The sequence below is a fragment of the Cervus elaphus genome, chromosome 1, assembly GCF_910594005.1.
Source record: "Cervus elaphus chromosome 1, mCerEla1.1, whole genome shotgun sequence".
NCBI lineage: Eukaryota > Metazoa > Chordata > Mammalia > Artiodactyla > Cervidae > Cervus > Cervus elaphus.
The window spans coordinates 23,524,603-23,552,296 of NC_057815.1; the positions used below are offsets into that span (position 1 = coordinate 23,524,603).

At 42.4% G+C, this 27,694-nt stretch overlaps 1 protein-coding gene across 1 annotated transcript in view; it reads right to left on the bottom strand.

The window, feature by feature from the left end:
* ARHGAP42 (Rho GTPase activating protein 42) overlaps nt 1-26,862 on the bottom strand; it is a 314,057-nt gene extending 287,195 nt beyond the window's left edge. The window contains exon 1 of the mRNA XM_043896938.1: nt 26,219-26,862. Coding sequence (XP_043752873.1) covers nt 26,219-26,372 — 154 coding nt within the window. The 5' untranslated portion in view covers nt 26,373-26,862. The remainder of the gene's footprint in view (nt 1-26,218) is intronic.
* Nucleotides 26,863-27,694: the final 832 nt, after the last annotated feature.

Genomic DNA, 27,694 nt, shown 5'->3' on the forward strand with positions numbered 1-27,694 from the left:
TCCTGGAATTTTCTTTCCTGACTCTTTCACTTCAGGGGCTCTGCGCTGATACCCACTGTGTTTCTCTCTTTGCTTATTTAACATTTCTTGTTGCTCTCCACTCACCATATTCATTCTCAAAATAACCTTGAGACAGTTATCTTCCCCCAGTGAAACACTCTTTAACCCCAGAGTATATAAAATCATAAAAATACAGTTCTATTTCACGTCATAGACATGTTGTTGTTGTTTAGCCACTCAGACCTGTTCGACTCTTTGCGAGCCCACTAACTATAGCCCACCAGGCTCCTCTGTCTGTGGGATTTTCCGGGCAGGAATACTGAAGTGGGCTGCCAGTGCCTTCTCCGGGGGATTTTCCCGACCCAGGGACCAAACCCATGTCTCCGCATCTCCTGCACTACAGGCAAATTCCTTACTGCTGAGCCACCAGGGAAGACCCGAGAAACCTGTAAGTCAGGAGAAAGAGCTGATGCTTCAGCAATCAACAGTAAACTCACTCACTGGAAAACTTCTACTGGTTTATTTCTTGACTTAGGTACTCAATTTTATTTTCTTCATTAACTATAGCATTGCTTTGACCCAGGATCCACCAATTTTTTTCACTTATATATATATTAATAGTTAAGTTTTGGTACCCTCATTATCTAAGCCTAAAAATATCCCTTCCAACACACCACAAACGAATTTCAACTAAAAAGCACACTGATCCACGCCACATTGCTGGTCAGGGCGTGTTCACATCTGACTCCACACCGCCTGAGGACCCAGCCCAGGTCACAGGACGGAAACTGCAGTGAATCAAGATACAGGGCAAGCGAAGCTGCCATGGAGCTCACATCTAGTGGACGCCCTTAGTCAGGGTCCTTCTCAAAGACTTTCACAATATACGTCTCCCCAGTTCTCTTCCCTTGCTGATTTGTTACCCGCTTCCGTTAATATGGGGGCTTCCCTGGTGGCTCAGACGGTAAAGCGTCCACCCGAAATGCGGGAGACCTCGGTTCGATCCCTGGGTCGGGAAGATCCCCTGGAGAAGGAAATGGCAACCCTCTCCAGTATCCTTGCCTGGAAAATTCCATGGATGGAGGAGCCTGGCGGGCTACAGTCCATGGGGTCGCCAAGAGTCGGACACGACTGAGCGACTTCACTTTCACTTTTCAGTTAATGTAAGAAATTAATCTGCCAGCCCTCCTCTCCACTTCGGTGCTATTACCCATGCAATCCTACACAGCCAGCCTCTCTCCTCACACTTGTCCAACCTGAACACGGCACCCTCTCCGAGACATGCTGACTGCAATCCCTCTAGTGACCTCTCACCTTCCAAAGTGAATCCACTTTGTTCTCGTCACATCTCTGCTCTGCGTAGGTTACAAGCTTTTCAGGAACAGAAGTCACCGCTTCTTAATGTTTATAAAGCCCCCAACAACTGGTATAGTTGTAGTTTCCCTGGTAAATAGCAGGTGAATCCTCTTGACATTTAGCTTTCCTTGTGTTGATATTTAGCTTTCCCGTTCAATTATAGTTTTAATTTAAAAAAAAAAGAAAAAGAAAACTTTTTAGTAGGGCCCGGAGTAGTGAAAAAGAAGCAATAATCTCATAAATCAGAACAAACATATACCTAAAGCCATAAGGACCTGCACTGTTTATTCTTCTTACCATCTTCAGATAAACATGTTCCCAAGCAGCAAGTTAAGTAGAAGAGGAAGTGGAATAGAGGCGGGGAATCCCCTCACAAGCAGATCATTGCTTCCACCAAGTTTTAAGTCTTGTCCGAGCCCAGGGCATTTAAGGACAAAAAGAGGAGAGTTAGGTCCCCCTATTCTCAAACCAGAGACTGCACAAGGGTATGATTACCTTGGGATCCAAAGTCAAAATTAAATAAGAATTGGGTTAGATCTGTCTCCTGGAATTCAGTCTAAACAAGAAAAAAAAAAAAGAATCTGAGAAGCCTAGAAGGTATCTCCTGTCTTCTCTGACTGATGTTTGCTATCTCTTCATCAGGCCCAAGAATCATCTCTAGATGAGAGGGGTGACAGTCACATTTGCTCCAAAAAATTCTCTTCAAGTTGGAACTCTGAATTCCCATTCCCACTGGAGGTGGAAGAAAGCTAAAGGACCTCAGCAAAGTTGGAACTAGGGGGTCAGTGAGAATGGTTGCTTCAGATGGCAGTAAATGATCTCAAATATCACACAAGTGAAAACACACACAGTAATTTGTAACTTTTACATATAAATGGACATAAATTTCAGTTCTGTGTTCATCCTTTGAAGTGTTTTTATAAACTTTAGCAAATTTGGGAAAATGAAATGCCATTAACAAAAACCTTTTCACAATGCAGCATTTAAGAACTGACTTTACAGGTAAATACATTTTAAATCTCTTTAAGCAAATCATTTCATAGTCCTTCTAGATCATTTAAAACCTCTGCTAAAAAGATTCTGCTTATTTCCACAAAAACAGGATTTCAGAAATCTTTGCATCATTCTGCCCACTACAGTTACTCATGATTTAAATAACAGAATGCACAGGATACTGATACCATATTACAAAACCATACCTGGCCAGAGTGGCCAGACAGAGCCCATCAGCCAAAATTCTTGCCTTAGATTATTTTTTCTTTTTCATTAAAAATAAAAGAATAGAAAAGACAACTGTGGCATAAACTTTGTTAGGAAGGATGACTAATACATACAATGAAATTCAAATCACATTAAAAATAAAAGAGTCACAGATTACCAAAGATAACAGAATGCAACAAATTTGCTTAAATTTAAGCTTGGCACAGAAAGGCAATGAACACATCAGACCACTTACAGTAATACTTCCAAAGGAACAAATTTTTGCAGATTCCCTAAAGAAATCCCCAAAGTATAGTCAAAAAATAGTTGATGTTTTATTATTCCAAATTCTTCTCAACTAAATGCTTTAAAATTTCCAAGAATTTTTTTAGCAGAAACTAACGAGAACCAAGTTATCATTTTACTGTTTTTCTATAAATGTGATAATCTGAATTTAATTTAAAATACTATGTTCCTAGCACAATACCTGATCTACAATGGATCTGTTATCTGATAAATGAATGGATTTAATTATTAAGCTTTCTCCTTTTAACTCTGACCCATCTGCTCTGATATTTGTTACCTCAGAGATTAATAAAGTCACATTTTCCTCTACGGGGTTTTCACAGGAACTAGATTTGCTTCTTATAGTTTATAAAATGTTACAAAAGAAATCAAACTCAGCCTAGGTTCTAATGCTTAAACCTTGACCAAAAATATACTCTCAACATCATTAAAAGCTAAATCTATTTTCAGGAGAACCCTTACTGCTACTAAAACTAGTTATATTTTAACAGAACACTAGGCATAATTAATTTGTCCATAAAAAGTGTGTTTATCTCCACCAAACAAAACAGCCCAGGCCTGTTTATGTGTATTTTAGCTGTGCTGTACTCAGTCACCTCTGACTCCGCGACCCCATGGACTGCAGGCCGCCAGGCTCCTCTGTCCATGGGAATTCCCAAGCAAGAACACTGGAATGGGTTGCTATTTCCTCCTCCAGGGTATCTTCCCAACCCAGGGATCGAACGCGCGTCTCCGGAATCTCCTGCATGGGCAGGTGGATTCTCCCCCACTTCACTATGTGGGAAGCCTATGTGTATTTTAGGATAGCCTCAATATGCTATTTTTAAAAGAATAAAAAGAGAAGCTGCCCAAAGACAAATGGATAAATGAAGAGAAAGCAAATGAAATAGCCAGAAACTGGAGGGTGGGAAAGGAAAGAATGTGAGGACTATAAATGAATGAAGTCACCAGCCAGTTATTCACAGGGAATTGTTAATGGATTGGGAAGAAATGCAGTTCAAGAGTAAAGACAGTATTTATCTCTGCTACCTCATCAGCTCTCGTAACTGGCTGGAGCTTGAAAGCCAGCGGCCTGTGCCTCGACTTCCGCCCCACTGGAAAACAGCGAGGACACCTGCAACCGCAGCTGCAAAGCCTCGCCTAGGACTCCCTCTCCACACCTCCCGCGAGGGAATCTCTCATCACCACCCTCGAAAGCGTCCCTGCAGGCATTTCCTTCTTGTACTATCCCAAGCATCTTTTTCTCTCATACAATGATGAAAACAGTACACATTTCTGTACCTTGTTTTTCATTAACTTAGATTTATAGCCTCAGGGTTCAGTTGAATTGGCTATTTAAGAAATGACTGTCAAAGTTTACAAAATTAATTAACTCATTGGTAATTATTTTCTAAGTGAATTTTAATTACTGACACAGGTTGTGATCAGGATTCCCCAACTGCATGCAGTACCACCACAACCTCAGGGGGGCGCTGTTAGTGACTGAAACCTGAGAGAAACAGAGCTGGTGTCCCTTAAGTCAGAATGGTCAGAAATGGGTTATGGGCAGGGGCAGATGGGTTCCTCAACAAACCAGGATTTACCCCTGACTGGGGGAGAGGGTTGTGTTCCAGAATAAACCCAACAGATAAAAGGTTCTTACAGAAAGAAACCGCACAGACACTGGGTGGGAAATCAACATTACCCACTATAGGAAAAGAACCAAAATTGCGATCACTGTAGCAGTCTACTCACTAAATCCTTCAAGAGTCTTAAAGCATATTACTAATTTACAATGCTATCGGCAGCATAATGAAAGTAAATGTCTTCAGTTCAGTTCAGTTCAGTCGCTCAGTCATGTCCGACTCTTTGCAACCCCATGAATCACAGCACGCCAGGCCTGCCTGTCCATCACCAACTCCCGGAGTTTACTCAAACTCATGCCCATCGAGTCGGTGATGCCATCCAGCCATCTCATCCTCTGTCATCCCCTTCTCCTCCTGCCCCCAATCCCTCCCAGCATCAAGGTCTTTTCCATGAGTCAACTCTTCGCATGAGGTGGCCAAAGTATTGGAGTTTCAGCTTCAGCATCAGTCCTTCCAGTGAACACCCAGGACTGATCTCCTTTAGGACAGACTGGTTGAATCTCCTTGCAGTCCAAGGGACTCTCAAAAGTCTTCTCCAACAACGTAGTTCAAAAGCATCAATTTTTCGGTGCTCAGCTTTCTTCACAGTCCAACTCTCACATCCATACATGACCACTAGAAAAACCATAGCCTTGACTAGATGGACCTTTGTTGGCAAAGTAATGTCTCTGCTTTTTAATATGCTATCTAGGTTGGTCATAACTTTCCTTCCAAGGAGTAAGCGTCTTTTAATTTCATGGCTGTAGTCACCATCTGCAGTGATTTTGGAGTACAAAAAAATAAAGTCTGACACTGTTTCCACTGTCTCCCCATCTATTTCCCATCAGGTGATGGGACCAGATGCCATGATCTTAGTTTTCTGAATGTTAAGCTTTAAGCCAACTTTTTCACTCTCCTCTTTCACTTTCATCAAGAGACTTTTTAGTTCCTCTTCACTTTCTGCCATAAGGGTGGTATCATCTGCATATCTGAGGTTATTGATATTTCTCCTGGCAATCTTGATTCCAGCTTGTGCTTCTTCCAACCCAGCATTTCTCATGATGTTTCTCACTCTGCATATAAGTTAAATAAGCAGGGTGACAATATACAGCCTTGACGTACTCCTTTTCCTATTTGGAACCAGTCTGTCGTTCCATGTCCAGTTCTAACTGTTGCTTCCTGACCTGCATACAGGTTTCTCAAGAGGCAGGTCAGGTGGTCTGGTATTCCCATCTCCTTCAGAATAGTACACCGTAATTAAAACAAGGTATTTTAAAAATATTCTGGCTAATAGAAAATGGATACTTTACTCATATTCATTTGTAATTCTCTGACTCCTTCTGATAAAGGTTAACAACTGTATTTATCCTTCAGCTAATCAACTGTCCTGAGTTCTAGTGCTCAATTATCTACAAGCCTCCTCACCTCCCTACTTTTATCTTACAAATACAAATCATTTGGCTTTGGATATATATTCATCACAAATTTACACGTATTGAGAAAAAGTTCTCTTTGTACAATATGAATACCTACATTCAAGAGGAAGGAGGAGGTAAGGGAACTCTGAAAGATTAAGCAGAAAAAGTTGGAAAACTGAAGATTCTTAAGAGAATATGGCTCCACAGAAGTCAAGGGAGAAGAAGCTTCAGGAAGCAAACAGTGACTGGCAGGGTTAAATATACCATAATCCAGTACAATGACAACCACAGCATCCTTTACATTTAACAAGTGGTCACTAGAGTTCTAAGCTTTAGAATGTATCAGTGTTAAATTTCCACAGGCTTAATCTAACTGTGTATTCATTCAACAGTTACCTGGCCATAAATATGTACCTGGCAGAGTACTAGACACAAAGAGACAAAGACCCTAGTTTAGAGGGTCCTAGATAGAAACGTGCACACACGTGCAATTTGGTGTGGCGGGGGGGCCAGAGCAGCAGGGGAAAATTTAACAAGTCGTCAGAAAGACTATGTAAAGCCAAAAAATAACCAAGAGAATGAGTTTCTCCTAATTAGGACGTTAACTCCTTTAAAAAGTGGTGTTTATAACATATAAAAGATAAAGTAATTTATCATTCAAATAAACTAATAATTTAGGACCTGAAAAGAAACATACAAGAACTAAGTTGTCCACATTAAGAAAAATAAGCAATCTAAATGTCTGAAGAAGATTTAAAAATAGTAATTTTTGATTTCTAGTCAAGTTCAGGAGATGCCACAGTTACAGTCCAAAGACAGAGTATATTGGGGCTCCCCAAATTCATGTTTCAAGGTACATATCATAGGTTTCATTTCAGAACAATAGATGAATGCAGATTCTGGACAGGAAAAATTCTTTAAAACATGAAAGTCTTATTCTATCACATAGCTGATGCATGATCCAATTTCCTTTTGGTAAAGTGCAGTATACTGCAGATGTTTCTTTATACAAAATGGAATCCACTCTGGTTTTACTTACATTTTGAATTCAGACTGCTCTAAATTACTTACACATAAGCATCACCTTCAACCTAAGGACTTTTGGCCATAAATATGCTAATAATAAAAATATGCAGAAGCAAGGAAAGTATCTGACATTATGGTATTAATTTATATATAAATGGTATGTACATTACTATTGTATGTTTTTAAGTATATTCATGTGGACATGGAAGGCAAAATGAAAAATAGTTTATTGTCCTAGAAAGGCACTGAAAACGTGTTCCATTTTAAACATCCTTTATATCAGGATTACTTCATTTTTTTCTGCTAAAAGACATAATGTGATTACTATACCAACCACTTGCTGACTTCCGTGTGTCAGGCATAATGGCTAGGTATATCTAACAAGAGTCTCAATCCTAACAAAAAACAAAAGCAGGGATTATTACTACTGATATTAATCCCATTATTAAAATGAGGAAACCAGGGCTTAAGAAGGAGAGTGACTTACTAGGGTCAGTCAACATACAGGCATGCGTGTGCTTGCGCGCGCGTGCACACGGACACACACACACACACACACACTCAATATCTAATACAGTATCAAGTGCCTGAAGTGTGGTAGGCTATCCCGAAGTTTCCTGAATAGATCCGAATGAATGAAGAATGGACATCCATAGTCTCACATGAGATCCCTATGCTGCACTGACTGCTATAACTGTTCAGTTCAGTCGCTCAGTCGTGTCCGACTCTTTGTGACCCCATGGATTGCAGCACACCAGGCCTCCCTGTCCATCACCAGCTCCCGAAGCTTGCTCAAACTCATGTCCATTGAGTCGGCGATGTCATCCAATTGTCTCATCCTCTGTCATCCCCTTCTCCTCCTGCCTTCAATCTCTCCCAGCATCAGGGTCTTTTCCAATGAGTCAGTTCTTCGCATTAGGTGGCCAAAGTATTGGAGTTTCAGCTTCAACATCAGTCCTTCCAATGAATATTCAGGGCTGATTTGCTTTAGGATGGACTGGTTGGATCTCCTTGCAGTCCAAGGGACTCTCAAGAGTCTTCTCCAACACCACAGTTCAAAAGCATCAATTCTTCAGCGCTCAGCTTTCTTTATGGTCCAACCCTCACATCCACACACGACCACTGGAAAACCACTCCGTGAAACAGAAACGGTGTCTAGAGGCAACAAAATGTACGCACAGCACCACTGAGGCCAAGCAGGAGCGAGCCGCCCAGCACACGGCATCAGCGGCACGGCCCAGCAGTGTGAACCCAGAAGAGCTGGGCCTCAGTCTGGGCTGGACTTCCAGGGCCGAGAACAGCATGAGGTACAGCAAGTGCCAAATAAACATGCTGAATGAATATGTGAGTGAAACTCCATTTCCTCTTTCTTCTCCACACCGCCTCTGGCTTATCACACTGTGACCTTTACATCTTCTCCTTGTTTTCTCCCCTCTGCTCCTCTGGCCACTCTCTGCATATATGTAAAAAGTATTATTATTCCGTATTTACATTATGAGATTTTTAAATACTTATTCACCTACAATGAAAAATAAAAGCACAAGGGAACATTTCCTCTTTAAATATCCACCAAATGATTCTGCTTTCTCCAACAAAACATAAAAGCCATCACTGAATTTGTTATGGAAGCTGTACCTTTGCTTTAAATATACATTTAGATCTCACACTGCTTTCTATCATAAGAATGTAACATAAATGCTTATAAAGCTATTAAACTTCTATTTATAATGGTGAGTTTCAACACAGAGTTAGCATATGACCCAGCAATTCCACTCCAAGGGATATATCCAAGAGAATAAAAACATATGTCCACACTATGGACAGAGGAGCTAGGGCAGGCTACAGTCCATGGGATTGCAAAGAGTCGGACACAACTGTGAGACTAACTTTCTTTCACACAAAAACAGGTACAGGAATGTTTATAGCATTATTCATAATGGCAAAAAATAATAATAAAGGAAACAGCCAAAATGTCCATCAACTCATGGATGGATACACAAAATGTGGTGGTACATTCACACAACTGAATATTTGGCAATGAAAAGAATAAAGCACCAATACATGTCAAAATATAGGAGAACCCTGGAAACATCCTAAGTGAAAGAAGTCATTCACAAAAGGCCACAAATTGTATAATTCTATTTACATGAAAAGTCCAGAGCAGGCAAATCTGTAGAAACAGAGGGAAGACAGAGAATAAGGAGTGACAGCTAATGTGCATGAGATTTCTTTGAGGGTGATGAAACTATACTAAAATTAGGCAGTAGTTCCAAAATATACACTAAGGTAAAAAACAAAAAACTCATGCAACTCAATAGCACACATAAAAAATCAAAATTTGACAAAAATAAGCAGAGAACTTGAACAGACATCTTTCCAAAGAAGACATACAAATGCCCAAGAGGTATATGTAAATGTGCTCAACATCATTAATCACTGGGGAAATGCAAATCAAAACCACTTCACACCTGTTAAGTATATTTATCACCAAAAAGAAGAGAGAGGGCAAGCATTGGCTAGATATGGAGAAAAGGGAAGCCCCGGGCATTTTTGGTAGAAATGTAAACTGGTTCAGTCACTATGGAGAACCCTACAGAAGTTCCTCAAAATATATAAAATAGAAATACCACTGTTGTACAGTTGTTAAGTCATGTCCGACTCTTTGCGATCCCATGGACTACATACAGCATGCCAGACTTCCCACTCCTTTACTATCTCTGGCAGTTTGCTCAAACTCATGTCCATTGAGTAGTGATGCCATCCAAACATTTCATCCTCTGTCACTCCCTTCTCCTCCTGCCCTCAATCTTTCCCAGCATCAAGTCTTTTCCAATGAGTCAGCTCTCCACATCAGGTGGCCAAAGTATCAGAGCTTCAGCTTCAGCATTAGTCCTTCCGATGGATATTCAGGGTTGATTTCCTTTAGGGTGGACTCGTTTGATGTCTGTGCAGTCTAAGGGACTCTCAAGAGTCTTCTCCAACACCACAGTTCAAAAGCATCAATTCTTTAGTGCTCAGCCTTCTTTATGGTCCAACTCTCACATCCATACATCAATACTGGAAAAACCATAGCTTTGACTAGATGGACCTTTGTTGGCAAAGTGATGTCTCTTGTTTTCAATATGCTGTCTAGGTTTGTCATAACTGTCCTTCCAAGGAGCAAGCATCTTTAATTTCACAGCTGTAGTCACCATCCACAGTGATTTGAGGGCCCAGGAAAAGAAAATCTGTCACGGTTTCCACTTTTTCCCCTTCTATTTGCCATGAAGTGATGGGACTGAATGCAATGATCTTAGTCTTCTTAATGTTGAGTTTTAAGCCAGCTTTTTCACTCTCCTCTTTCACCCTCATCAAGAGATTCTTTAGTGCATCTTCACTTTCTGCCATTAGAGTGGTATCATCTGCATATCTGAGGTTAATAATATTTCTCCTGCCAATCCTAATTTAAGCTTGGGCTTCATCCAGCCCTACATTTTGTGTGATGTACTCTGCATAGAGGTTAAATAGGCAGGGTGACAATATACAGCCTTGATGTACTCATTTTGCGATTCTGAACCATTGATCTGTGTCCAGTTTTAACTGTTGCTTCTTGACCTGTATATAGGTTTCTCAGAAGGCAGATAAGGTGGTCCAGTATTCCCATCTCTTAAAGAATTTGCCAGTTTGTTGTGATTCACACAGTCAGTGGCTTTAACAGAGTCAATGAAGAAGTAGATGTTTTTCTGTAACTCTCTTGCTTTTCCTATGATCCAACATGGCAATTTGTTCTCGGGTTGCTCTGCCTTTTCTAAATCCAGCTTGAACATCTGGAAGTTCTCAGTTCACGTACTGTTGAAGCCTGGCTTGAAGGATTTTGAGCATTACCTTGTTAGCATGTGAAATGAGCACAACTGCATGGTAGCTTGAACGTTCTTTAGCATTGCCTATCTTTGGAACTGGATTGAAAACTGACCTTTTTCCAGTCCTATGGCCACTGCTGAGTTTTCCAAATTTGCTGGCATATTGAGTGCAACACTTTAAAGAGAAAAGAAAAGATATACCCAACTGAATGCAGAACTACCATATGATCCAGCAAACCTACTTCTGGGAACGTATTCAAAGGAAATGAAAACAAGTTATCAAAGAGGTATTTGCACTCCCATTTCCACTGCAGCAATATTTATAGTAACCAAGATATGAAAAAAGATATAGTAACCAAGATATGAAAAAACCTAGTTGACTGTCAATGGATGAATGGATAAAGAGGATGTATATGCACAGTGAAATATTACCCAGACATGAGAAAGAAGGAAAGTCTGCCATTTGTAACAACACAGATGAACACAGAAGGCAGTATGTTAAGTGGAATAAGCCAAACAGAGGAAGAGAAATACTGCATGTTATCACTCATGTTAAAAAAAAAAAAAATCAAACTCATAGAAACAGAAAGCAAATTGGTGACTGCCAGCAACTAGGGGAGTAGGAGAAATATGGAGAGGCTGGTAAAAGGATACAAGCTTTAAGTTATCAGATGAATCAAGTATACGAATATAACATAAAACAAAGTTGGTAACACTACTGGACAACTGAAATTTGCTAAAAGAGCTGAACCTAAATGGTCTCACAAAAAATGAAAAACAAGTATGCAAGATGACGGACGAGTTAACTAGCAAGCAGGGATTCATTGGAATTTTTCACAGTGCATACACCTATTAAATCACAACTATATATACACCTTGTCAACTGTACCTCAATAAAGATGAAAAAATGTAATAAAATTAGACAGTGGTGATAGTTGCACATTTCTGTAAACTTAAGAAAAACCACCAGATTGTATTCTTTTAAAAAGTATGGATTTTACAGCACTGAACTATACTTCAATACTATTTAAAAAGCAAATGACATTTTTAAAAGAAGGCATTTCCACACAATTAGAATCAACACTTTGAAATGGCATCTTGAAAACAACACATGCAATACTTTGTTACAAATAGGAGACAACATAAATCATTTGTGCAATTACACTTTCTCAGCAGCATCTTTTGTATTCGAGGCACTAACATATTAATGTCACTGCTGAAGAGAGAATTCATTCTTTAATACAAGTATCAATTCCTTGAATATGCCTGTTAGAAATCACTCTCATTCTGATAAATCTACATCCTATGCAACTGACTTGAATTTTCACTAAGATTTATTTTCATATAGAAAGTATTGGAATTGGTTTCAATATTAAATGGAGTGACAACCTGTGGACTTCTCTACCTCCAAACATTAGTTTGATACCACTTGCTGTAAGTTCAATCATGTAACAGGCATTGACAAATAATGAATTATGTGTTCAGCTCCAGAATCCCAAAGACCTGCTACCAATTCTTACACAGCTGACTTCCTAGAGAGAAAAACAAGCAAATAATCAGACGAGTAAACGAAAGCATGATGGATACCACGTTTTCTACGAAAGCACAACATCTCTGACATGGAAAAGATATCTTAAAAAGATAACTACACCATTCCATGGAAGCAATGACTTACTCCTTGCTGCAAGCCACATGAATGATACCAAGTCATGAAACATTTCCACGTCCACAGCTCTCCCATCCACATTAAATACAGTGCTCTCTCAACATATCCTGTACATCTCCCTGGTATGGTAGAGATTTTGCTTAGAAAAGCCACCTCACATTATGTTTTGAATAAAATATAATGGCAGTTGTTATTCATAACTTGGTCTCAACATGAGCTAGAAATGAGACAGATGAGAAAATTAATTTTAATATCAAGTATCATACATGGTTCTAGACACTTTACGTGTGTTATCTTAGTTAATCCTGCCAATATGCATATGAACCAAATATTCCTTCCATGTTATAGACAAGGAAAACTATAGAAGAAGTCAAATGACTCGCTCACAGCCATGTAGCTAATAAGTGACGGCACTGGGACTGAAAAGCATCGCTCTGGTTCTAAAGCCCAAGCTCCTTCTATTACAACTACACCGGGCTGATTGCTATTAATGGTAAATCTTCAATGAACCTACTTAACATTAAATTGTTCTGATTAAACATTTTTAGCACGGCACATGTGTGAACGATAATGCTAAACTTAGCTGAAGAGCAAGCCCTCTGTTTCTTTAAGCAAGATTTAATATTCAGGTTTAATATTATTATTTGGATATTTGGAGATTACCTTAAATCAATATCCGTTCTGCTGCTACTGCTGCTAAGTCACTTCAGTCGTGTCCGATTCTGTGCAACCCCACCCCTGGGATTCTCCAGGCAAGAACACTGGAGTGTGTTGCCATTTCCTTCTCCAATACATAAAAGTGAACAGTGAAGGTGAAGTCGCTCAGTCATGTCTGACTCTTCACGACCCCATGGACTGTAGCCTACCAGGCTCCTCCGTCCATGGGATTTTCCAGGCAAGAGTACTGGAGTGGGGTGCCATTGCCTTCTCTGAATACCTGTTCTGACAGAAGTGCAAAACGCAATCTCAAACAAGAAACAAGTGGGCCTAAGCTGTAACCTAAGGACTCAGAGTGGGACAAGTACCTAGAGACCGCCATCTGCTTCTCCCGCTCCTCCCCTCTTCGGTGGGCATCACAAAACCTCAAGCTCAGCCAGTCACAGGTACCCACTGGATCCTCACTCCATAAGGGCAGTCTGAAGAGCCAAGGCAACACTGACAGAAAAAAAATGCATCCAGCAGGGTTTAAACCTGACAAGTCTGAAAGTTCTCACTCACTTGCTACAACTATTCCTCATTCAGGATTATTCAGGATCTTTATTTTCTTTATCCCCTGAGACTGGCTTTTTTCAGCCCCTGCTTTCCTTTCCAAACTGTCCCCAAAGTCCAGACTTCCTGCTGCAGCCCCTGGGTAGAGTTTCTCTTAAGCTCAGAGATTCCTTAAGGAAACACACACACACACACACACACACACACACACTTTAAAGAATCTATTTTGTCTTTATGTGCCGTGCTAAGTCAGTTCAGTCATGTCCGACTCTTTGCAACCCTGTGGACTGTAGCCCGCCAGGCTCCTCTGTCCACAGGATTCTCCAAGCAAGAATCCTAGAGTGGGTTACCATGCCCTCCTCCAAGGGATCTTCCCAACCCAGGGATCGAACCCACAGCTCTTATATGTCTCCTGCACTGGCAGGCGGATTCTTTACCACTGTGCAACCTGGAAAGTCCCGTCTTATCTTCAGGGTACCATCTAAATAGCCTCTTCCAGCGATTCTGACACCTATTCAATCACACCATTTTTTCCTGGATCAACTGGCTTACAAGTTCAATTTAATTTTCTCACTGAGCCAACTGAATCTTCCTCTTCAATTCCTAATTCAACGTTCTCTTTTCCCATAATTGCCTGCTCCTAGACCCTCCAGCAACACCCTACCAATCTCATCATTCTTTTTTTTACCAATAACCACTAGAATGATATCACCACAAACATAATTACATTTACAAAACATCTGTGTAGCGTAAGAAACACCTCAGAAAGCACTTTTCTAAGCCACTGTCTGCCTGCAATGCATGAATCAATGTGGAAAAAAAAACCTCCCTTCTTCATTTTGACCTGTTATATTACGTGAAATGACCCAAGTATTTATTTCACTTCTGACAACATCACTTTTAACAACTTTTACAGACCAATGACCTAAGCCAACAGCATCAAGGCACCAGCAGACACATCAATAAAGTCTTAAAATCCACATTGCCAATTCACGGGTATCCCTAAATGTCAACCCAGTGTGTCCTTGTTCCTTGGTTCCCAGATCATAGTAGATAATTATTTGTGTAAAATTAAAAAGCTAAATCAAAACCAGGCCACATCTCATGATCACTTCCTACCAAAAAGATTTAATTTGGGGACAAACAAACTCATGCTTTACCATTCCATGAAAGCATTTCTATCTCAATCATCTTCTCTATGGAGGATGATAATAACACTGACAGGAACCTACTAAAGTCAAGCCTTGAAAAAGGCTGAAGTTATCTGGATTACAAAGATTCTGCCCAAAGCAAGTGAAAATAATACTACATTTTAAAATCATGTTGTTAGGCATTTTGTTCACTGGCCACATAAAAATCCTACAAGGAATATATGGCAAATATATCCCCATTTTTTTCTGAAAATAGGGTCTGGGACAAATGGCTTCTCCCATGGCACTACTCTTTGGCAGCGGCAGGAGTAGAATGAAGCCCCAACTCCAGATGCCCTCTGCCGCCCCCTGGGTTACCAGTCCTAACAGTCAGTAGGACCCTGGCAGGACAAATGTTCAAGAGCAAACTTGCAGTCCTCATTTCCTGGCTCATTTGCTCCACAGATAATCAAAATCCTTCTCTGTATCGTGTTCTTAGTAAAATGTAACCTGATTCATGTTCACCATTACTGACTATTCACAAATAGTCAAATTAGAATACAGATATCCAAGCCCCCTCGAAGTTTATATTCAAAAGGCAGAGTAAAATTTAATAAACAAAGATACACAGTGAACACTCTCTGTGCGACTGCAAAGGCAGAGACTGGAGTAATACGGCTACAAGGCGAAGGATGTCTTGGACTGCCGACAGCACCACGAGATAGAAGTAGCAAAAGGCATCCTCCCTTACAGCCTTTCGGCTTCCCTGGTGGCTCAGTTGGTAAAGAATCCGCCTGCAACGCGGGAGACCTGGGTTCCATCCCTGGGTCGGGAAGATTCCCCTGGAGAAGGGAAAGGCTACCCAGACTAGTATTCTGGCCTGGAGAATTCCATCGACTGTATAGTCCCTGGGGTCACAGAGTCTGGACATGACTGAGCAACTTTCACTTAGAGCATGCTCTCCTGACACCTCGACTTCAGATTTTGGCCTCCAGAGCTGTGAGAGGAAGCTAACATTTTACGCTAAGAAAAAAATGATTTCATATCTACATACACACATACACAGAGACACACACACATACACTTAAGGACTGTTGGTGCAGGCAGAGAACATCACGTTTAAAATACTGTAAGCACAGAAAATTGCAGGACCAACCAAATGCTGGAATCTGGGTGGAATGAAAAAAAAAAAACAAAAAACGCTTGCTTAAAACTGGAGTTTACAAACCAGAGGAGAAGGAGAGCAGAAGCATTAGAAAGACTCAGCGGTTTCTCTCTAAGACGACCAGGTGGATGAGCGAATAACTGACTGAACACACACATAAAGAACACGCTGCAGGGCTAGAACTCCGGCTGGACACGTGGCGTGTGAAGAGCCGGCAGCACGCCTGGGTGGGGACAGGGAGCAGGCTGCTGCGAATCAGACCCGGAGCTCGGGATAAGGAGGTCGGAGCTGGAGTCACACAAGGAAAGCAAGCAGCAGAAGGACCCCTTGCACACTGCCAACACCGAAGAGAAGGCTGGACGCAACAAGGAAGAGGGATTCTGCAACAGCGCACACCGCAAAAAAAAGAGGCCACGAAGCAGCTGGGACCCAGGGGCTGAAACAACATTTTCAAAAGGGTCACCTGAGGAAAACCAGGACTGCCAAGCAGTCAGTACAAGCCTGCAAACGTCCCTTCGTATCATCTATGCTGACATGTTTTCAGGAGTACTCAACTTTCTCAAATCTTCCCCAAATGGTGTACCCCTTAAAAATTCACACCAGTATTAGTTGACCATTTTTACACTGGCCCTCAAACTTTCTGCAACCAACCTTTAAGACAATTGTAACCTTTTACTCCTTTGATCGTCCAGTGTCACATCAGAACTTGCTCACAGAAGGCACAAAGAAGTCTGATGCAAGTTCCAAAACCACACAATTTAAATTGTTTTCACAACTCACTTTAATCTGCTTCTCTTTGCTAATCCCTCCCCCACTACCACCATTCCTTTTGTATTTGTTTTGTTTGAGGCCGTATCTTTCAAACATGTTAGGGAATAAGACAATTAAATAAATGAAAAAGAAAAAAAAAGTCTCACCGCAGCAAAGTAATCAATTTACATAGCTTCCATTCGAAAGGAGATACACTATACAATACTCATTTCACATATTACAAACACGCATCAGTTTGCTAAATTAAATCATCACTTTTGCTGCATACTAAAGAGACCACTGAAGCTGGGGCTTTCATCTGGATAAACTACAGTATGTGTTTACACATGAGGGAATACTTTTGGCATGTCTTTCATAAACTAGCAAGCAGCATGGCTTTTTAGATTCGTGCAAGGAAACACAGAAACTACACTACGGAGAAATGTGTCTGACTTTCAAATGAAAGGGGTCATTCTGTGTCTATCCACTTTTTCCCAGAATAAAGCCAAAGTTCAAGAGAGTACTATTCATGTAACGAATGTGCGTAAATTGTGCATTTCTTCCCAATATTTTCATACCACCCAATGCTGAGAATCACCCCAGGATAGTTCCCCATCCTTCACAAAATATATTGCACCTGATAATCACTCAAATCAGATAAAACAACAATTTATAAAATGTCATGTTTGGGCATGTTAAAAATACCATTTGGAGAACTTTCTTGATGCTCCATGGCTAAGACTCTGCTCTCCCAACGCAGGGAGCCTGGGTTCAATCCCTGGTCAGGGAACGAGATTCCCACATACCACAACTAAGAGTTCACCGGCCACGACCTAAGATCTGTATGCCACAACTGAGACCTGGCCCAGCCAAATAAACAAATACATGTTTAGAAATACCATTAGGCATGGAGACTTTTACCATAAAATCTAAAAGCTGGAAGTCAAAAATCTATAATAATTAATATAAAATAATATACAAAGTGTTAACTATTAGTCTTATCCTAACCTTTCTTCCCACCATATTCCATGTAAAAATTACAAGTAGGTAAATTACTTTCACGGAGAAGGCAATGGCACCCCACTCCAGTACTCTTGCCTGGAAAATCCCATGGACGGAGGAGCCTGGTGGGCTGCCGTCTAAGGGGGCGCATAGAGTTGGACACGACTGAAGCGACTTAGCAGCAGCAGCAGCAAATTACTTTCAAATGAAAAATTTTAAATCCTAGAAAAGTAGGACTTATTTTTTTCTTCTATGCATACACTCTTCTGCAACAAAAGAAAAGGTTGGAAAAACTAACAGATTATCAGCTACTGTACATTACGCTGTATATGTGCTTAGTCGCTCAGCTGTGCCCAAGTCTTTGCAACATCACAGACCACAGCCCACCAGGCTCCTGTGTCCGGGTCTCCCGCGTTGCAGGCAGATTTCTGAGCCACCACGGATGCCCATATGGCACCTAGCTGCTGCTGCTGCTGCTAAGTCGCTTCAGTTGTGTCCGACTCTGTGCGACCCCATAGACGGCCCCCCACCAGGCTCTATTCTGCAATTCATTTTTTCTGAAACAAGTCACTTCCATTACAGACTATTATGCATGTAGGTTTTGCTGCAACATTTTCTTCAGCATTATAACTAGATTCTTGATTATAAAATCAGAAAACTGCAGATATGAACAATGGCGCATTCTGATGAACCAAACATTCCAGTTAGCTGGAATCCTAGAGAGGAGGTTCCACCATAACGGAAATATCCAAGCCAGTGTTTAAATGTGCCTGGCCAAAAACAAATCTGTTAAAATAACTACATTTCCATTATCTATCCTGTTATTATCCTACCCCAAGGACCATTAAAATGAACAAATTCAAGGAAGTCACTACACTTATATGAAACCCAGCCATTAAAAGTCAGAATACTGGCAGCTGCAAAACCTGATGCACAGATTCCTTGAACTGGACAGCCAGGAGCTCAGCAACTGGTTTTCATTTTCATGATGAAAGTCAGCAAGAAGCAGGTAGCAAGTCCTCGGCTGATAAGGCCAGAGCCGCTGGGGATAGGCTCCAAGGATGCTGAGATGCTGGGCAGAGGTTCAAGAGGCTGGAGGGAAAGGCAAGGCTGGCAGGCCTGCCAACTGAACCGGGTGGGCGGCAGGTGGGCCAACGGGGAGTCTGGCACCTGCCAAGAGGCTGCAATGAGTGGAAATTACCATCCAGACAAGACAACAGGGATGGCTGGGGCCAGAACAGGTGGCAACCACAGCTCTGGCAAGAAACAATACTCCGGAGAAAGATCCAGAACTAAATAAGCCCCTTTTCTTCACCCTTCCTCATCTGTCCACAATAAACATTTCATTGATGCGTAACATTTACTGAATGTGGCCTAACAGCCTGAACACTTTAGTATTTCTCTTTGTAAACCTAGAGAAGAGTTTTGCCACTCCATGCATACATTACTTGAATATGCTTGGCACCAAAGCAACACTGAATGTAAGCTTCATTATTTTTTCTTATAAAACCTGAGAAATGCTTCTTCAGCATCATCATGAACATGATTAAACTGGGCTCTAAGAAATGTTAGTAACTGAAAACATGTCTGTTGAAGCAGCTTTTCAGTGATTTCAAAGTTCTGTGGTTACCTGAGTTTTCTGCATGCTCAGAATACCCTGATCATAATTGTCATGGGAGGCAATGTAAGAGGTGGTTACTGCCACGCCATCCTCTTCCAGTAGACAGGAAACAGGTTCTGTTCTCCCAGAAACCCACTCCTTTCTAACAAGGCAGCTCCTCCATTACTACCTGCAGAAAAAGGAAATCCAGGACTTCCCTGGTGGTACAGTGGATAAGAGTCTGCCTCCCAATGCAGGGAACAAGGGTTTCATCCCTGGTCTCGGAAGATTCCACATGCCATGGAGCAACTAAGCCCATGCCCCACAAATACTGAGCCCACACTCTAGAACCGGGAGTCAAAACTACTGAAGCCCAGGCGCCTAGAGCCTGTGTTCTGCAAGGAGAAGGCACCACAAGGAGAAGCCAGTGAACGCGATGAACAGTAGCTTGGCTCAGGACAGCGAGAGAAAGGCCAAGTGCAGCAATCAAGACCCAGAACAACCACAAATAAGGTGTCATTTTAAAAAGAGAAAGACAGTCAACAGAAATAAAGATACTGTTAGAGGACACCCATCAAGCTCATGTAGACAGTCAGAAGAGAGGCAGACGGAAGTTCTCAGCCAGCTGAATTTAATTCCACTTTAATGAACGCCCAGGCTCCCGTTTAAATGAACACAAATCGAACTGCTCTTACTTGTATGGGGCTCGGAAGCAGAACCTTAAAGCACTTCATTCTTAATCTACTCATTCCTAAATTAATTACAGTTCATCTGAAAGATACAATTATTTCTGCTCATTTAACTCAGATTCTAATGAATGACTATAAGAACCAGACAAACGGTGGAAGTAATTACACATCCACATCTCTGACAAGGCTGCCCAGCTCAACAAGCAAAATAACGTCAGTGGACTAAGCAAGAGTGAAGGAGCTCTTGCAGGGCAAATGGGAATCTGCGCTGAGTCGTGGTAAACCAAACAAAATCTAGGTGCAAATTTAAATACCAAAAATAGCCTGCAACAATAGCAGTTCTCACTAAACGTTCAAGGATGACCAAGTAAACAGTGCAATAACTACAGAAAGTCTTTCAAATTCCTTAAACTTGTCCCTTTTATTTAACTCCTTCCCTGTGCCACCCAACACTGGTAGCAAAGTGGACCCTGAACACACACAGAACAGAGACTGGCTTAAAGTGAAAAGCCGAGTGAAACACAGCAAATGGAAGGCGGGAGTCTCTCGGCCTCACCCTCCCCAAGATCTCTGAATGCAGCCTGTGCACTCAGGGTTGCTTTCACACTAAGCATCTACTTTATCCTCAGACCACAAGTGCATCGCAGCAGTGTGCTTCCAACTGAGGCTGTGGATACTGCAGGCAGACATCTCTGAGAAACTGTGTGTGTTTCCCAAATGAACTCACCTACGAAACAGACTCACAGACACAGAGAAACACAGTTGTGGTTGCCAAGCGGAAGGAGAGGCTGGGGGAGGGATGCAAGGATTAGCAGATGCAAACTACTACACAGAGAATGATGAACAAGCTTCCACTGTACAGAACAGGGAACTATTCAGCATCTTGTGATAAACCATAACAGAAAAGAACATGAGAAAGAATGCGCATGAATGCATAACCGAGTCACTTTGCTACAGAAAGTAACACAACATTGTAAACCAACTATACTTGACTAAATCTAAAACAAACAAGAAAAAGAGACTGTGTGTTTCCTCTTGCTAATGTCTTAATTAACTGCATATTCTGTATCAATTTATGAGCAACCAACTCCTACCATTCTACCATGCCCCTGTTTGTGCCATGGATCACTAGTGCCAGAAAAAACACTTTAAGAACAGACGAATAAGGTTTACAAGTCAGAGAAGGCCATCAAAAAGACAAGTAGATTTTGAAAACCTGCACTTTGCATCAGGAAAAGCGATAAGAAAACGAATCATCAATAATACATAAGATACTTAAAAAACTGGAAATAGAACTGCCATATGACCCAGCAATCCCACTTCTGGGCATACACACTGAGGAAACCAGATCTGAAAGAGACACGTGCACCCCAATGTTCATCGCAGCACTGTTTATAATAGCCAGGACATGGAAGCAACCTAGATGCCCATCAGCAGATGAATGGATAAGGAAGCTGTGGTACATATACACCATGGAATATTACTCAGCCGTTAAAAAGAATTCATTTGAATCAGTCCTAATGAGATGGATGAAACTGGAGCCCATTATACAGAGTGAAGTAAGCCAGAAAGATAAAGAACATTACAGCATACTAACACATATATATGGAATTTAGAAAGATGGTAACGATAACCCTATATGCAAAACAGAAAAAGAGACACAGAAATACAGAACAGACTTTTGAACTCTGTGGGAGAAGGTGAGGGTGGGATGTTTCGAAAGAACAGCATGTATATTATCTATGGTGAAACAGATCACCAGCCCAGGTGGGATGCATGAGACAAGTGCTCGGGCCTGGTGCACTGGGAAGACCCAGAGGAATCGGGTGGAGAGGGAGGTGGGAGCGGGGATCGGGATGGAGAATACGTGTAACTCTATGGCTGATTCATATCAATGTATGACAAAACCCACTGAAATGTTGTGAAGTAATTAGCCTCCAACTAATAAAAAAAAAAATAATAATAATACATAAGCTATTATCCGAAGTCTTTACAGAAGAGAAAATGTCATTCTGGCAAAACAGCATCGTCCATTAGGTTGATTAAAAGTAGTTTTGTATGTTTTGTATTGGATTCACAATATTATTTGTATTTAATTTGCAAGCTGATCTGCCTTTAAGATGGCATTAATATGCCTAAGAATTAGTTTCATGAATATATTTAACTATCATAAAAAATAAATTATATTAGAGTCCACTAACTTTTTTTTTCTTTAAAAGAAGCCCAGCCACACAAGGTTGAGAAACACTCCCCTCAAGGTAGAGGAAAAAACTGACCAATTCCACTTTAAGGTGATGAGAGAAGCGTTACAATAGATAGTGATAAGAAGGGTGGGATGGCCAAGATGCTGCAGGGTAGATGGGAGGAAAGAATGTTGATAAGCTCGCCACACAATCAATTCTATTTAATAAGTACAATTCCATTTCAGCCTTTCCCCCTCTTTTCCTCTCTTTTTCTTAGAGGGAGGGTCTGCCCATTGTTGGAAAGACTACGTTCTACTTAAAGATGGTTCTTTGAACTTAAAAGATTTTATACAAAGTTTTGAATTCAAAAATTTTACATGAAGGGGAGATTGTATTTTATATGAAGTAAAGGGGGAATTATATGAGAAAGACACTTTGAAATGTTTCTTTGGATATGAAATGTTTCTTTGGATATCATCTATAAAAGGAGAAAATTAATAAGCAAAACGAGCCTATGACTTCACAACCCAAAATTTAAAACTGGCACCTGTTAAAGGAACAAAGTCACAGACTAACATTTGATAAGAAGAGTAGAGACTGTGAGTCATATAGCATGAACTAAAACCCAATTCACCAGTATCATATATTCTCAAATACCACTCACCAAATGACTATATGGCATGTAACAAAATGAACAAACAGTCCTAGTGCTAAAATCTTTATAGCTGTTCCCTCCCCATAAGGAAAGGTAGGACCCAGAGGTTAAGTTACTTGTGAAGCATCACACAGCATTTGACAGCATCAGAACATAAACTCAGGCCTACATTAATCCCTGTATTAACTTGCTTACTGCCATCCATTTTCTCAGAGCGGATGTGAGAGTGAAATGCAGTTTCAGTTCAGTTCAGTTGCTCAGTCATGTCTGACTCTTTGTGACCCCATGGACGGCAGCACGCCAGGCCTCCCTGTCCACCACCAACTCCCGGAGTCTGCTCAAACTCATGCCCATAGAGTCGGTGATGCCATCCAACCATCTCATCCTCTGTTGTCCCCTTCTCCTCCCGCCTTCAATCTTTCCAAGCACCAGAGCTTTTTCTAGTGAGTCAGTTCTTCACATCAGGTGGCCAAAGTATTGGAGTTTCAGCTTCAGATCAGTCCTTCCAATGAATACTCAGGACTAATTTCCTTTAGGATGGACTGGTTTGATCTCCCTGCAGTCCAAGGGACTTTCAAGAGTCTTCTGCAACACCACAGTTCAAAAGCATCAATTCTTCGGTGCTCAGCTTTCTTTGTGGTCCAACTCTCACATCCATCTTAAAAATATGTTAAATACCTTATACATTTAAAATTGAAATCATCGAGTCAAGGTCCTCATTTATAATGATCATTCAAAATTCGCTCCTAAAAAAATGCACACCCTGAACCCAAGCTGAAGGAGCACATGTGACTCTCACTGGAACAATAAAGCATGTGTTACCTAAGAGAACATGCCAAGACTTTCAGCAGAAAACTTATTAACTAGGTTGGAAATAATATAAGATGCTTAGAAATGCATGGATGATTGTCAGCTCAGGGAAGTTCTATTAAGAAACCATTCATTATAAATGACGGCAGAGTGCTACATAAAAATCTGAAGTGGATAACGGATATACTTACTGAAACAACAGGTAGGGAGAATAGAAAGGCATAGTTTAAGGCCGGGAAAACTGAAGGCTTCCTAAGGCAGAAAGGAAAAACAGAAGGGGCAGAACTGAAGAAAGGAGGGCTCCTTGGTGGATGTGAGATAGAATTAAGGCAGCTTCAAGTCTTTAGACACACTCCTGTCCTCCTGTGGGACCAGCTTCAGAGAGCAGGCATTTACCAGCTGCAGCCGAACCACAGAGCATCCTCCCCAAGGGACAGAGGTCGCCTGCTGAGAAAAAACGAAGTGCCCTCACATGACTTCAAGGGTTTCTCGGCTCCAGATCTTTCCTGTTTGGCAGCTAATGTTGGAACTTCTTTTAATAAATGCTTTCTTTCCACTACAAGAAAAGTAATAACCAAATGTTAATGTAATGCACTCTCCTCACAAATCCTGGAAAGACAGATTGTGCATTTTAAGTGTAGAAGGTCAAGTTCATGAGGCAGTGTCTGTATGTTCAAGGAACTTAACACTCTGGAGATATCCTCACTTATAAATGGAAGAAAAAACCTACAAAGGAAGCACCTGATAGTTGCAAGGCTAGATTCAATCATAATACAGTTGATAAGATTACTAGTAAAATGATGTACATTTCAGAGGTTTTATCACAGCTATGGAAGTGTTTTCCACTTCTGAAGCACTGGAATTGATCTCCGGCAGAGCGAGGAGAAAATGTCACTTGTAGACCATCTGGCAGCTCGAGCAAGAATCAGTGCTCTGAGAGTGGGAAACTCTTTAAAGATGCATCATCTGCTCCAAGATGCAAAGAGGCTAGTCCAGGGGCCTCAAGTGGGCTTTGTAAATCAGATGGAAGCAGAGTTCACCTTTGTGTATACACAAGATGGACAGAACTGCAGATAAACGCGTATATTTTTCACAAATCAGTAAATACTATTATTATCAGTAGTAGCGTCAAATTCAGAAATTAAGTGAATGTAGATACAGAACATATTTTCTTTACCCTGGCTAAGTTAACAAAAGTAATAAGTAAATGTTTTAGCAATTAGGATGGTTAAAATAGAAAGGATCTGGGAGCACAGATTTTTGTAATTTGTCTTGAAATGTAATTTCAAGACATTTTGCTAAGGTTCATCTTTACCACGAATACATGCTTCTAAATAGAGATAAGATGCTAATGTTGTCTTAGTTTCAGGCACACACACACCTCCATAATGTTGTTAATGACATACACAATGATGTTTCCCCTACCTATATCCTGGGGTTGCCAGGTCACCCAACGGCCTCCCTTAACAAAGATACCTCACTCATCTAAGAGAGACCGGGATTTCCAGGGCTGCATTTCAGAGGCTTTCTATTAAAGAGCAAATAGATTCTGAGAAAAGTAACCCATAAAGCCTTATCCTTTAGTCAGTCAATTCTCTATGAGAAGCTCTAGTGTTTCTTTTACTAAGACTCTCTGGGACCCCATGGAGGTAGCCTGACTGTAGTCCTGTAGTCCTCTGTCCACGGGAATTTCCAGGCAAGAATACTGGAGTACGTTGCCATTTCCTTCTCCAGGGGATCTTCCAGACCCAGGGACCGAATCAGAGTCTCCTGCATTGGAAGGCGATTCCTTTACCACTGAGCTACCTGGGAAGCCCAAGACTCTCTTTTGTGCTAGTAACTGAAAGTGAGGATTCAGAGAATGCAAGAAGCCCAGAAAATCTGAACGGGAGGTGTGTGGGAAAGGAGGTGGGAAAGGTTTCTAAATTGAGGCAGTCTTTACTTTCTATAGATCATCAGAAGTTCTGATTGGTCTTTAGCCACTAGGGACTCACCAACACCAGAGTTGCAACGCAAACCGAAAATTAAGAGGCACAAAAACCCTGGAAAGAGATAAAATCCACTGGTGCCATGCTCTCTCTCTTCATCTTACTAAATCGCAAAGCTACAAATCTATAAAGTGCCAATGCAATGATTTATTTCAATGATGAGTCACTGATGTATCTAAGAACTTAATCATCTTTTAATATCACTAAATAAGCTAGCTTCATTTTTATCCTTCAGATAAACTCTTGAATCCTTCCTCAAGGGCTTTTTTTTCTTTTTTTAAGCGTTTAAACTAGGCAGAATAAAGTTACAAAAATGACCAACAGTCCCCAACACTGTTCCAGGGGCGTTATACAAAAAGATGCCTTTGAACAATGTTCCTCAGGATACACTCCGGGGTCCAGTAGAGACCGTTCCCTTCTCTGCAGCCTTGGAAGTAAATAAGTGAAGAACACCTCCGAACAAACTTTGTTGGCCACCAGCAGGGGAGCTCTTCAGCTTTTGTCCCCAAACCCATTCAAACAAAAGAAGCTCCGCTTCCTCCAACCCAGCCCTAAGACCCCCACCCCGCGGGGCTCCCCGGTCCCCGCGCCCTGTCCGCCCGCGTCCGCCGGCCGCACTCACTCCTCAGAGCCCCGATGAGCAGGGAGCCGTCCTTAATGAGCTCCTTGATGAACTTGTTGGTTCGCTCCAGCTCAATCTCGTGACACTGCAGGCGCTCCCTGAAATCCGGGCTGTCCAAGTAGGAGTCGCTGAACTCCAGGGTCGGCAGCCCCATGGCAGCGGCACGGCCGGCGGCCGCCGGGGACGCGTCGGGGCCGGCGGTCAGGGCGGTCACAGCCGGCGAGCGCCGCCGGCCGCCGGGGCGCGCGATCGCGGGAAGCTAGGCGGGCCGCGCGGGCGAGCGCCGGGGGAGCGGGTCCCGCGCCTCCCGCGCCTCCCGCGCCGGGCTCGGGGCTCAGGCTTCCTCGCCGGCGGGGAAGCGCGCGCACGCACGGGCTGCGGGTCCGCTCAGCTCGCCGTCCTCCGGGCGCATCGTCGCCGCGAGTGCGGAGGCGGCGGGGTCCCGGGCCGCGGACGGCGCAGGGAGGCTCTTGGCCGGCGAGGAACGCGCTCGGGCAGCGCAGGAACGCTCGGGCGGCGCAGGAACGCTCCCGCGGCGCGCAGACGCTCCCGGCAGCTCCGCCCGCCGGCCCCCTCGACAGCGCTCTGCGCCGGGAGCCGCCAGCGCCCAGCCGCCGCTCCGGCCGGGCTGCCTAAACCCGCCCCCGCGCCGGACGCAGGCTCAGCGCGCCGGCCGCCGGGCCGGGATCCGAGACCCTCCTCCCGCCGCCGCGCCCCCGGCCCGCGCCGCCCCGCCCCCCGCCCGCCCCACCAGCTATGAGCTCCCGGCTCTGTGCGCCGCCTGCTCCCGGGCGTCACTCCGACTGCCGGGGAGCTCCGGGCTCCCGCTGGCCCCGCGGTAACACTCCGGGGTCCTCCAGTCCACAAAACGATCGCCCACTCCCGACACGCCTCCCTGCCCGGCCTTCACCACCCGCTCCCTCGAATTGAACCAGCGTTAACTTTCCCTAAAGTTTAAAGCCAGGTTTGAAGATGCTCCTTTGGAGCGTTCGTTTAGATTTTACATCGCGAGTCTGCACTGCAATGCATGTATATTCCAGGTTGAAAAGTTTTCCTCTCTTTCCCACCGTTCACTGCCTTGATCGTAAAGAGTCAAGTTTTTTCTTTTCTTTTTTTAAAGTATTCTAAACGAAAAGCTACAGAGGCCCAAAGGCTGTTTTGTGGTTGTTCTTTATCCTAGTTGCTGTGAAGGTGGGAGGATTTTAGGTCGTTTTTATTCCCAGACTAGCACCTCGGCCTTCGGTGTTCCTCCTCTAGAAGAGGAACTATTTGCATCACAATACTGTATCTTTTATGGTCGCCTCACCTGGAGGGAATTGCCCTACAAGCATGGAGATTTTCAACTGTCGAAGTTGGCTGAAGTTCCAAATGAATAGTTAATTCGTACCAAGAGGCAGTTACCTCTCCTCTGGTACAGGCTCACCTAATAAATTTCTGTTCTCTGAAAACCTTGACAGCGAAAGAAACTACTGCTTT